Source organism: Camponotus vicinus, unplaced genomic scaffold (genome assembly GCF_025532165.1).
Source record: "Camponotus vicinus isolate PSW18456_S1 unplaced genomic scaffold, iyCamVici1.0 SCAF_1, whole genome shotgun sequence".
NCBI lineage: Eukaryota > Metazoa > Arthropoda > Insecta > Hymenoptera > Formicidae > Camponotus > Camponotus vicinus.
Genome location: NW_028141945.1, coordinates 11,826,481 through 11,840,162, shown reverse-complemented (window position 1 = coordinate 11,840,162; position 13,682 = coordinate 11,826,481). Strand labels below are relative to the sequence as shown.

General features: G+C 27.4%; 2 protein-coding genes across 4 annotated transcripts in view; both read left to right on the top strand.

The window, feature by feature from the left end:
* The window catches only part of LOC145974699 (cytochrome P450 4C1-like), a 44,853-nt gene that overhangs the window by 6,902 nt on the left and 24,269 nt on the right, over positions 1-13,682 (top strand). Inside the window, exon 1 of one of the 3 annotated variants that reach the window (XM_083104723.1) lies at positions 11,617-12,900. The exons of the other annotated variants lie outside the window; for them this stretch is intronic. The gene's annotated coding sequence lies outside the window, so the exon portion shown is untranslated. Of the gene's footprint in view, positions 1-11,616; positions 12,901-13,682 lie in introns of those variants that run through there. 3 annotated transcript variants of the gene reach the window in all.
* Positions 4,831-10,941, top strand: LOC145974741 (cytochrome P450 4C1-like). Its single transcript, XM_083104764.1, has 13 exons — positions 4,831-4,942; positions 5,938-6,263; positions 6,532-6,641; positions 6,892-6,982; positions 7,397-7,582; positions 8,180-8,273; positions 8,890-8,992; positions 9,103-9,202; positions 9,432-9,538; positions 9,629-9,697; positions 9,955-10,123; positions 10,311-10,490; positions 10,555-10,941. Exons 2-13 carry the CDS (start codon positions 6,110-6,112, stop codon positions 10,725-10,727), a joined length of 1,536 nt encoding a protein of 511 aa, XP_082960890.1. The 5' UTR covers positions 4,831-4,942; positions 5,938-6,109; the 3' UTR covers positions 10,728-10,941.

Here is a 13,682-nt window from a genome sequence, read left to right as displayed (position 1 = left end):
CTACAAGAATGTATAAAAATATATAGGGTATTCCATTTAAAAAAATTGCAGTGACCTTCACGTGACCTTCAAATGACTCTTCAAGGTCAAACCAATGATACCATCTTATGGCCCCCTCGAAACCATACAACTTTTGTCTAAAACATTTTTCTCTATCTTGCTTATTTTTCGAGTTATTTGGCTGCCTAAGTTAAAATGGGTCACCCTGTATATATAGGGTAGACCGGGGACAAAAGTAACAGCGTCATGAAAGTAACAAGCCTCCTACTAAACTACACAATGTGTTGAATACTTTGTACTATATAGTCAAACGCATACGCCCCGATTCTCTTCCTTTTCAGCTAATTGTTGTAGAACGATCGCGCCGCTGGCACATGCAGGAGTGAAATTAGTGTATTTGCATTATTCACCTAAGTATTTCTTGTTTTAGTTTTTTTGTATCTATGCCTAATTAAAGTGTATATATTGACGTAATTATTTGCCGGTGTATTCTTCTAAAATGTATTCATAAGTTTTTACAGTTAATTTGGCTAAGTCTTGCATCATATTTAGATTATAATGCTTTTATTCTAAAAAATGTGTTTGGGGACGAAAGTAACACGACACTCTGTGGACGAAAGTAACATGTTTCAATGCTTAAAGTATAAGGGCTGATCCCGTAATAACTGTACCTAAGGCGATTCTTATTACGTATGCCATAATTGTGATTCGGAATAGATACAATCTCTTTTGTATAAGTAATTATCATACAATTTTTACACTATTATTTGGAATTAAACTATTATTTAGACTTAAAAAAGTACAAAACTGGTGTGATATTAAGTATAATTATTTTATGATATTACTTATAATTATTTTGCTTAACAAAGATTATTTCTTTTAAGTTTTTTAAAGATGATAAAAATAAATATTTATTTTATTTTTTATTTTAATATAATATAATGCAAATTTATAATAAAAGTTATCTTGCTTAATAAAAGATTATAATAAAAGTTGCCTTAAATTGAAAAAAGGCATATTTATTTTATTTTCCCGAAAATAAGAACTGTTACTTTCATCCCCAGACTATGTTACTTTCGTCCCCGGCCCCCAGGACAAAAGTAACAATCAACGTACTTGCGAAATGCTATAATAACTCTTTAAATATTTATCATTTGAGATTGAAACATAGGTATATAATAATAGAGCAATAAATGGAGTTTTTTAACATATAATCTTTTTTTTATATCTCTAACGATAATTAATTAGTGACCTATAATACAAAAAATGTTACTTTTGTCCCCGGTCTCCCCTATATATATAATTATTACGAAAACTATATTAATTTCTATTTATAAATATATGAATAAGATCACTAAGAATCAATATTTCATTGATTTCCAGTAAAAACGCTTATTTTTTGTTACTTTATAACTGTCTTAATCAGTAATATTAGATTATATCTACCTTGTATAAAATTAAAAATTTTATTTATATTTACATGCATATTGAATATGCATCTTAAATAGATTATGATCACTTTTGCTGTAGATATATTTAAGGTATATATATGTAAAAAAAAATAACATGAAATAAAATATAAAATATAAATGGCGTAGAACGCGCTTGTAATGACGTTTATTAAGCTGACACAGTCACTTCTGTACAATCGAATAAAATTTATATATAAATTTAGTGCTCTTTTGTTGCTCTCTATTCCCGATTTTGTTGCTCCAATCGATTCGGAGAAAATAGTGGCTGTGCTAGCTTTAGATTAAATTTAAAAAAATTTAAAATACAAAAACAACCGATAGATTTTTTTAGTTCTAATTTGTGTGTTTAGTTCTTGTTTGTGTATTTTAGTTCTATTTTGGTAATTAGTTGCTCTATTCCTGATTTTTGCTTTACTTTTAAACTCCGAAAACCACCCATAAAGTTACTCCACATTAAAAAATTATTATGAAATTATAAGAATTAATCAGATATCTGGATCGATAACGTTTCAATTTTGTTGCTCGTCATTTTTAATGAATCTGATTTTATTGCTCCACGGTTGCCTTAAAAAAATCGACCCGATTCGATCGAGTGGCTGTGACAGCTTAATAGACATTTGTTTATAAAATTCTATATTTCTACTTTTTTATTTATTTGCCTACTTCTGCAGTTAAACTCATTTTCTCTATTTTTTTTTATTTGCTCTTGTATTTTTACTTATCTTTTCTATTTCCTTGTTTGCTGTTATATAGTCTCCGACTGAAACGAAAAAAATATTAAAATAAGTTGAAATTTCACAAAATTCTTTTCGTAACAGGCTTTGTAACACAAAGTACATACTACTTTTAATTAATTCTTTTATTATTTTTATAATATCTGTATCTCATATTTTAACAGTTTTGGATCTTGTCCTTATTATATAACATTTGTAATATTTCAAAAACATGTTAATAAAAAATACAATTTTATATAGTTTTCTTATCTCTCTCTGCTTATCTCTATATATAAAAATGAATGTTTGTTTGTTTGTCCCTTATGCATTCCTAAACCGATCATCCGATTGCGATGAAACTTTGATATGTTGTTGTGCGCATGCCCGCGAAGGTTTCTGACTTAGTACAACAATTCTCCAATAGGTGGCGCGCGCGTCGTTTATACAAATCAGTGCAATTCATAAATGTAGAATTGCTACAAGTTTGCGGATTAAATTTGGAAAATCCATGTTTCTCACATGGACAGCTGTATGTGGCCACCTCACGCGTCGGGAAACCTTCCGATTTAATCGTTTACGCACCAGACGGAAAAACAAAAAATATTGTATATCCAAGAGCACTTCAATAAAAAAAAATGAGCACAGAATTGTTATAACGAGTTCTCTTTAAATTCGATTTTTGTAGGCGTAGCAGCGCGCGCAGGGTACAGCTATTCTCAATAAATTTCAAAAGAGCATATTCCAAAGGAGATAACATTTGTAGACAAAAAAGGAGACTTAAGCAATAAAATTCAATAACATTTTCTTGCACAATAATTTTTTGAACAATTTTTTCATGAACTTGATATCTTGTTTTATTATCATGTTGCTTTTAATATCAATATAATGACGTAATTTAATTAACTAATTAGATTAATGTATATAAATGCGAAATTAGCGAAATATTTAGCGAACTAAGATTTTTGTATGATCTTTGATACTCTATTATCGTTTCATTGCAAATATAAGATTAATATTATCGATATTAATGCACTTACTCTGGCTGAAATGGGCATAAGGCAATAGACAAAATTTGTTGATTAGACAGAGCTACATCGAAATTTTATTGTTCTTCCGAATTATATTGCATCGAATGTGAATTCTAATAAATAAAAGTTCATAATTTATTAAATAAGGAGAGGGAGGGAGAGAAGGGAGGAGAGGGAGGGAGGGAGGGAGGGAGAGATAGGGGGAGGGGGGAGAGAGAGATGATCTTAAAAAAAACTCAAAAATCTTACAAAAAAGGCACAAGTATCCTTCTGCGATTTTGATGAACTTTGTTACCTAGATTAAATTAAGGAAGATGTATTTTTTTTATATGTTCTCTTAGATTAAATTTATTCTCTTACAGTGCAATACCCTATTAAAGATAATTGACTTTTACAATATCAAATCGTAAGCACCGACAAGATACTATTAAAGACCAATGGCCTTATGGGATTTAGCTCGACCAGAAAGAAACGTGCTAAGTGCTACTGTAGGTAACAAAATGTTTGCATTGTCGATAGTAAAATAGTGATTTGATACAATAAATTGTTTATTTTGTTATTCTTGAGACATACAAGATGGTACATAAAAGATACATTTATACATTTGCGATAATAAAACAATAGCTGAATGATCTGATATACTCGCATGATTTAAATAACTCTTGTAATTGTCTTCAATATTATTAAACTGGTAATATCATCAATCTTCTACTACATCCGAGTTTACTTGGTGGTCACAAAAATTTATCCAAGGTTATCGGTCTTTAATATTATCTCGTTGGTGTCATAAGCAATTATATTTGTGTCCTGTTTCTTATGAGCATAATCTCTCTCGAAATATAACACGTGTCTAGAAAACGATAAGAACAATTATTAAAAATAGAATAAAATTCAAGAATAACAACTAGCATCATTTGTTGACGTTATTAGAGATAATTTGAAGTGATAAATTACTAAATAATCGCCTAATGCGAGTCTCTCTCTTCCTCTATTTCTTTCTTATTTATTGATTTGTCGAATTGATGAAGCGTTAGAAGATTTGATGTAAAAATTGGTAAAAGAAATAAAATCTTGTCCTTATATATTGTCTTACATACATTTCCTTATATATTGTTGATATCAAGATGTTGATATCTCGATTTTGAAAAAGATTTTAAACGGAAACAATCGTATTTTAAATTAATTTTAAATTAATGCTTTTAATCTGACGTCTGACTTTGAAATAGTTTCATTATCATCATCATCAATCATTTTCACATTCAGATAGATGTAAATGAGAATATATCATTTAGTCTTTAATTAAGGTGGGATTATTGAACTGTCTGCTTCTTACGTATGCTTCTAACTATCTGTTTCTAGGATATGGAACTTCGCTTTTAAAAAAGGTTAAATCGATTCTCGCGAGTATTGTTGCCGCTTTTTCGCGATGCTAATTGATTGTCCCGATTTGCATTGTATATTATATTCGGAACATCGACCGACTGTCATCGTGGATCGCAAGGATTAATAATTTGATAGTTGTTGAGAGGAATGAAAAATTGTAGTGGCGCGCGTAGCGTACTTTGTAGTGTCTAGTATATATATAAATGTAAGCTTCAGATATTTATTATCAGTTCATGCAGATTTGTTGTACTAGATTATGCATTTGTTTAATTGCGCAAATTGCAATTTCATTTTAATCATTTAAATTGTGTTTCGTTTGATCGTCGCATTATATAGAATCTATCAGGTAATTTTTATAATATTTGTATAAAATAAAATTTTGTAACATTATTTTGCAAAATTCCAATGTTTAATACAATAATTAGTGTAAGTAGTTTTAAGTAATTTTATAGATTTTTTCAAATAACACAAGTTAATTTTGTTGATTACTATAATTGCTATAATTTTATTAAATTATATATATTACAATATATTATATATTACAATATTTTATATTATTATTATCTTATTAAATGTATAATATATTAATTTTGTGGAAATGTTTAATATAATAATTACATAAAGACGATACGCAATGATTAGATAAACAAAAGAAAGTAAATAACCCTTTTTAAGCATATACAATCGCAATAATTATATAATTTATATATTATATAAAACATATCATGATAGAGGAACAATTTTGATAAAAAACAGAAAATGATTTTCAAAATAATTCTTTATTTACAACAATTGTTTAATGAAATAGCTCCGGTTCATTACAAAATAACTTTGTATCATTGCATACCAATAAAAGTATATTTATTGATTTAAAGTACTTAAAAATACGGAAATGGATTATAAACGGACATTATGATATGCTTAAACAAATATTTTTAAATACGCTTAAACATACATTTTTTTTTCTGTTATATAATAAATAAAATTATTATAATGCTATAAACAACTTATATTAAATGTTTGACATAATAGATGAAGATTAATACTCTTTATAATACTATTAATTATTATGCTATTAATTACTGTTAAGATTTTGCAATAAACTCACGAAATTTTATCTTGCACAATAAATAGAGAAACAATTGCAAGCAATCCCCGATTAAAAATTTTTTTATTTGATTCACAAAAATACATAAACAACATTCTTTCCCATTACAATGAACAAATTTATCATTTTTTATAATTTTTTTTAAAGAATTAATTATAAGAAAATATACTATTCATGCATTACACAATGATCCTTTTCTCATTCACTCTCTTTCATTCTCTTTTTGTGTTTAGGATTATTTAGGATATCAAAGTAATTGTCAATTTTGTCAAAAATCAAATATCTTTTTTATATTTATCAAAAAAAGTATTTATTTTGTCACGAGTGATCCATGAATAAAAAAACAATAGACAAAAAAGATTAGCTTAATTAAACAATCAAGAACATCAGGACGGTTAAAAAACGATGTTTATTATTATATTGGTATTATCTATATTTATTTTATTGGTATATAATTATTATGTGCATTATGAAAGAAACTGGCGACTTATTAATCTAATACCCGGACCACCGGGAATTCCGTTTGTTGGCACTTTCCTCCATTTCTATGTATCAGCAGGTAAGTACAAAATATATCTAGTCTATTTACATTAACTAGCAAATGATCTGTCATTTATACATTAAACTTATCAATCATTTACTTTGGAACTTATCAAGATTGCATATAGATTCCTTATCTGAGCTTTTTCTTCTTCTTTTTAGAATAAGTATTTGTTTAATTATAAAATATCCTTTTCTTCATTATTATTTTTTAACGCATTTGAGTAAAGGTTAAAAGTAATACTATCAAAATTGTTGTATATCGATATTTATAATATAATTTTCAGAAGAACAATGGAAGGTCGTCTGTACATTATATAATGATTATTACCCAATTTTTAAAACCTGGGGTTTTTTCTTACTTGCGGTATTTATTCGTCATCCAGATGATTTGGAGGTAATAAAAAAAATTCAATTCTTTATAGACATTATGTGTGTGATTTAACTGGATTTAAAAATCTTGCGAATCACAGGAAGATTTTGTTCAAAAATGTTTCTTAAAAAGATGGAAAGATAAAATATTTCTATATATAGTAGATAAGACTAGATAATAATTTAAAATATAATTAATAAATTATTTGTATATCTAAGATTGAGTAAGATATAATGAAATGGTGTTTCTCTCTTAATGTTTTCGACGATTTTAGACGATACTAAGCAGCACCAATCACATTGAAAAAGGTCTTATATATGACGTATTACATCCTTGGTTCGGCACAGGTCTTCTCACCAGCACAGGTAACATGTTGATGTTATTATATAAACGTGCACATACTTTTCTGCTATTTGTCATCGACCTATCTCCACCACGAAAAATCCAAACAAAATGAGATTACAATTAAAATTGAATATTATTTTAAACGAACTTATACAATTTTTATTAATTAATTTTAATTTATTTCTATTTATTTCCATTTAATCCATAAAGATTGAATTACAAAATAAGAATTATAAATCTACGTTTATACTTACAATTCCTTTCTGTAATTCTATATGAGAAGAAGGTTTAAAATATTATAAAGAAACTGTCCGATATAAGAAAAATAGATGTAGAATAATGTTATTTAAAGATTGATCAACAAACATTAAAATAAGAGATAGTAATCTTATATAATATTATCTGTATTTTATCGCAAACTTGTTTTGTTATAGGAGTTAAATGGCAAACGCGGCGAAAGATATTAACACCTACGTTCCATTTTAACATATTGAATCAGTTTGTTGATACCTTGATCAAGGAAGGTGATTGCATGACAAAATCTTTGATGGATGTTGGAGGGTCAGTAGTAAAGGATTTATTGCCATTTATTAGTGAACATACGCTAAACGCGATATGCGGTAAGGCTTCTGTAAAATTCTCATTTTATGTTATGTATAGGAATTTCACTTTAAATCATCATTTCTTGAGGTGAGAAAATAATTTCTTCCTATACAGGGTGTCCCGAATCTAACGCTTGATATTTTAAAGGCAGATTCTCTGGCCAATTTAAAAACGATTTTTCCTTAGCAAAAATATCAAGGGAGATCATTATTTTTTGCATATTCCCAATTTTTGTCATCATGTATCTTTCTAACTAAGCCTTAAATTAAAATTCTATTAAAGTAAACTTTACATAAAATTAACTAAAGAATGTTACTTTATTAATATTTTATTCCCATAAGCCTTAGTTTGCGAAAAACCCTTTATTTTCAATCGTTTATAACTCGAAAACTATTAGTGCCGCGACATTTTCGCTGAGGAAAAATCGTTTTTAAATTGGCCAGAGAATCTGCCTTTAAAATATCAAGCGTTAGTTGCGGGACACCCTGTATAATGTATCGCCTCAATGGAGATAGATAATATTCGGTTTTTTATACTGAAAACTGCTCATCAAATAGTCAGCTATGATAATCTTTGACTGTTATTTATATCATATATAATAAATGTATTTATAGAAACTGCGATGGGTGTCTCTTTAGAAACACTTGGTGAATTTCAGCAACAATATCGAAATGCGATTCACGATATAATCGAACTGATAGTTTATAGGTAATTTATATGTATACAGTAAATACATAATTGTGTAATATGTCTATGATATTTCAAAATATGATTTATATATATATATATATATATATATATTTATATATATATATATATATATATATATAAATTATCTTAAAAGAGATCTTAATAATACCTTAAAAGGTCTCTCATAGATATATTACACATTAATTATAAAAAGATAAACGATTAATAAAGGATATCAATTCGTTTAAACGGACGAGCTGCAATGAAAATGTACTGTTTATGCTAAATGTTTCGTTATAAAATAAAAATTATTTTGAAATGTTAAAAAGATGGGAAATGTTATAAATGTTGTAAAATTAAGAAAGAAAATGAATTGTCTAATAAGATTTAAGAAGAAATTATTTTAAAAAATCTATAGATCAAAAAATCTATAACTAAAACAAAAGTACAATGTTTTTAGGAGTTCCTATCTTTTTCGTAACAAATATAATTTAAAATTTTTAATCTTTTATACATAATTATTTAAAGATTAGTTTGACATTTCAGGATGGCTTTTAAATAACATTTTAAAAATAAGACTTTTACAATATCACATTATTATTGGAATTATATAACTTATTGAATTACGATTTAGAGCATTCAGGCCTTGGTTGTACAATGATATGTTGTTCTCATTGTTGCCACAAGGAAGAAAGCAAAAGAAAATCTTAAAAATATTGCATGGATTTACAGAAAAAGTACGTAATAAAACACTTTAATTTAAATCCTTCAAGCATTTATATGTATAAAATTGCATTGTTATTAATACGAAAAATCATTAAAAATTAAATATTGTATTCGTGTGTAGATTATTGCGGAAAGGAAGCTTTATCATGAACGTACCAACGATCGGTACTTAAAAAATCTTGAAAGTAACAAGGAGACAGAAGATGTGGAAGTATTTGGAAGTATGTAAAAGATTAGAGGTTCTAATTTAAGTATGATTACGTATTCTAATATTATAAATTATACTTATATTATTTATATTAAACACATAATCACACGTAATGGTACAACATCTGCTATAAATTCAATAAACCATCATTGTATTTATAATAGAGTTTGAAATTTAAATAAGAACAATGTTTAATTAATGCACGCAAAAATGAAATCGCTATTAATATGCTATTTTTCTAGTTAAAAAAAAGCGACTAGCCATGTTGGATCTTTTAATAGCGGCATCTCGAGAAAATTCTTTAGCTGATTTGGATATCAGAGAGGAAGTCGATACTTTTATGTTCGAAGTACATATATCTATAAATTTTTTTTAATTTCTTTGTATACATCATTTATATAATGATATGATGATGTGCGTATGACTATAATGATTTCAGGGTCATGATACCACAGCGACGGCTATAATGTTTACTTTATTACTATTAGCTGAACACAAAGATATTCAGGTATCTATTTCTCTATATATTGTTTATATATTATTTAAATTGCGGTGTTTATTTAAAGTAATATAGATATCAAGTTCTTCTATTTTTTCTATATATATGTATTAGCATATATGTATCGAAATGTTTAATATATCTGTAAAGTAAATATGGACAATTTATATTAATTTATTAAGAATTTATTAAGAATTTATTTATATTAATGCACATAAATACCACAATATTAAGAATATATTTTAATTATTATCCACGTGATGCAGGAACGTGTAAGGTTTGAAATCAATAACGTGATGCAAGAAAATGGAGGGAAACTTAACATGAAATCACTGCAAAATTTATTATATTTAGAAAGATGTTTAAAGGAAGCATTACGTTTGTATCCCAGCGTGTTTTTAATATCACGATGCACTGGAGATGATGTAAAATTACGTAATTAATCACTTTTTTTTATATACGTGTATCTTTGAATATGTTACAAAGTACAGAATATATATTATCAAATGTAAAACAAGATTAATGCATTAATATTTTAAAAATACAACTTTATGTACATTTTATTTTATCTCAAAATAACTTATGTAAATTTTATTCTTTAATTTTATAATATGCTTTTCAGAATCATATGTCGTACCCGCTGGAACGATGATATATCTTAATATCTACGCAGTTCACAGAGATCCCAATTTTTGGCCAAATCCAGAAGTATTTGAACCAGATAGATTTTTGCCCGAGAGGATAGAGAATCGTCATCCTTATTGTTATCTACCATTCAGCGCAGGACCGAGAAATTGCATAGGTAAATTAATCGCGAGTTTCGTTTCTCCTCGTGTCGATAGTTTGTCATAAACTTCGAATTGTAGGTCAACGATTCGGTCTGCTGGAGATGAAAGCTGTGATAGCTCCTTTGGTGCATAATTTTTATTTGGAACCTATTGAGTATTTAAAGGATATCCGGTTGAAAACAGACATAATAATTCGTCCTTCTCATCCAGTTCATATGAGATTCGTTCCAATCACATGCAAACTGCTATGACAACTGAAAACGCGAACTGACACGGATACTACGAGTACATGAGGTCTAACAAGTCGGTGCATTACAAAAATCGAAAATCCGTATGGATATTACACATTATGAAGTAAATATTTTGTAAACATTATATTTTAATTATGAAAATATCCACACAGAATGTTTGATCCCAGTAATTCGATCTAAATAAATCCAATATATGTTGTTTATATTAAGAAAATATATTTAAATGTACATATGTATATATGTGTATGTATATATATATATATATATATATATATATATATATATATATATACAGGGTGTATCAGAGCGACCGTAACAGCAGTTTTTTGAAGAACCTTTTTGAAGAAGCATTTTAGAGAAAAATGTTTCATACAAAAGTTGTAGAGCTTAAAATAACCTATTTAATGATCATATCAGTTTGACTTTGAATAGCACCGTCAAGGTCACATAAAAAATACTTTGAATTTTTTAAACGGAACCCCCTATTTTTTATTGCATATTCTTGTAGCTTACCTCGAGAGCTTTCCAAAACACTATAATAAAATATTTTTCTCTTAAGTACTTTTCGAGTTATGAGGCTTGAAATCATTTCTTAATTTTACATAAACCATAAAATATCTATCAAGATATTCATTTTTCGATTATCTTACCTTAATACTTTTATGTACAAAATAATGAGAGGAATCGATTGGTGTAAAGAAAACATACAGTTGTTTTTAAGAAAAAATATGGAATTGTTAATTGCAAATTACATATTTTTTCTTCAAAACAACTATGTGTTTTCTTTATACCAATTGATTCCTCTCATTATTTTGTACATAAAAGTATTAAGGTAAGATAATCGAAAAATGAATATTTTACTAGATATTTTATGGTTTATGTAAAATTAAGAAATTATTTCAAGCCTCATAACTCGAAAAGTACTCAATGAAGAAACACTTTATTATAGTGTTTTGGAAAGCTCTCGAGGCTATAAGAATATGCAAAAGTATATAGGGTGTCCCATTTAAAAAGTTGGAGGTGACCTTCACGTGACCTTCAAACGACTTTTCAAGGTAAAACCAATGACACCATCTTATGGCCCCCTTAAAACCATACAACTTTTGTTTAAAACATTCTCATCGAAACCGCCATGGTTTCGAGTTACTTCGATGTCTCAAGTTAAATGGGACACCCTGTATATATATGTAAAAGTTCATAATTTGTTTAATAAGGAGAGCGAGAGAGAGGGAGAGAAGGGAGGAGAGAGAGAGAGAGAGAGAGAGAGAGAGAGAGAGAGAGAGAGAAATGAGACATATTACAAAAAATTCAAACATTTCAAAATAAGCACAAGTATCCTTCTTCGATTTTGATAAACTTGGAATATGTTACTCAGATTAAATTAAGAGAGATGTACTTTTTTTATTTATTCTCTTATATTGAAATTATTCTCTTACAATGAAATACCCCATTAAAAAGAATTGAATTAAAACATCAAATCTAATAGAAATCGAAGATAATCATACTTGTATCGTGTTTTTTGTAAATATAATTCCTCTCGAAATATAACACATGATTAGAAAATGACAAGATAAATTATTAAAATTAAAATAAAATTCAAGAATTGCAACTAGCAATTCCGCAACTAGTCATTCACATAGACTCTTCTAGAGATAATTCGAAACGCTAAATTACTAAGTAATCATTTTAATGCGTATCTCTCTCTTTTATTAATCTATCGAATTGATTAAACGATAGATGGTTTGAAAATTGGCAAAAAAACATAAAATTTTTTCCTTATATATTGTTAATGTTGATATTGATATCTCGATTTTGAAATGGATTTATTTTAAAACAATCATTATTTTAAATCAATGTTTTTAATCATAGATTTTCACTGACTTTTAAATAATTTCATAATCATTTTTACATTCTCAGATAAATGATATGTAAATGAAAATATGTCATTTAGTTTTTAATTAAAGTGATCTTATTCAACTTCTTAAGATATGAAACTCTGATTAATACGCTCTTGAGCCGAAAGACAGCTATAAATATAAGCTTCAGATTTTTATTATCAGTTCGCGCAGATTTGTTGTGCTGGATTATGTATCTGCTTAACGCGAATTGCAATTTCATTTTAATCATTTGAGTTGTGTTTCGTTCGATGGTCGCATTATATAGAATCTAGCAGGTAATCTTTATAATATTTGTATAAAATAAAATTTTGTAACATTCTATTGCAAAATCTCAATGTTTAATACAGTAATTAGTGTAAGCATGTGGTTTTAACAGAAATTTTTTCAAAAACCACTAATAATTAATCTTGTTTGCTATAATTTTATTAAATTATTATTATATATTATAATATTTCATATTTTTATCTTATTACACGGAAAAAAAAATTTAGCTTTCACAGCTAAAAACTAGGTCCTGTAATTAAACTTCGCTTGTATTATATGGACATCTAAAGTTGTAGCTGCGATATCTATTTTTATTAGCTGAAACATTTGTAACTGTGGCAGCTAAAGATTTAGCTGCAGTACACATTGCAGAAAATAGCTATGGCAATATGCACAACAACAATTAGTAGTGATGCACGTTATTTAGCTGTTAGAGCTATAAGTTTTAGTCCTATAGCTATTATTTTAGCTATATCAGTATCATAGCTAATATTTTAGCTAAATCTACACAAATGACGTTGTATATTCGAGGTATATCCTACAGCTAAAATAGTATCAAAAATGGTATAAACACGATAGCTATTGACTGTGCTCAGCAGAAAAAACAGCTTTGCAACTGTTGTAAAATTTGTGAATCTAATTGACGCATGCTTTTAATTTTGACTGAATCTAAGAGCATACGCCAATCAGATTCACGAATTTTACAACAGTTGCAAAACAGCTTTTTCTGCTGAACGCAGCCAATAATTGTTAATTCTATTGGCGGAGGCTAAAAAATAATAAATAAATAATA

What these genes read in the sequence shown, in the direction of transcription:
- LOC145974741 (XM_083104764.1), top strand. Translation starts at nt 6,110, where the DNA reads ATGTTTATTATTATATTGGTATTATCTATATTTATTTTATTGGTATAT. An exon ending in ATCGAACTGATAGTTTATAG is followed by an intron (nt 8,274 to 8,889) that starts GTAATTTATATG and finishes ATTACGATTTAG; the next exon opens with AGCATTCAGGCCTTGGTTGT. An exon ending in AGGACCGAGAAATTGCATAG is followed by an intron (nt 10,491 to 10,554) that starts GTAAATTAATCG and finishes TTCGAATTGTAG; the next exon opens with GTCAACGATTCGGTCTGCTG.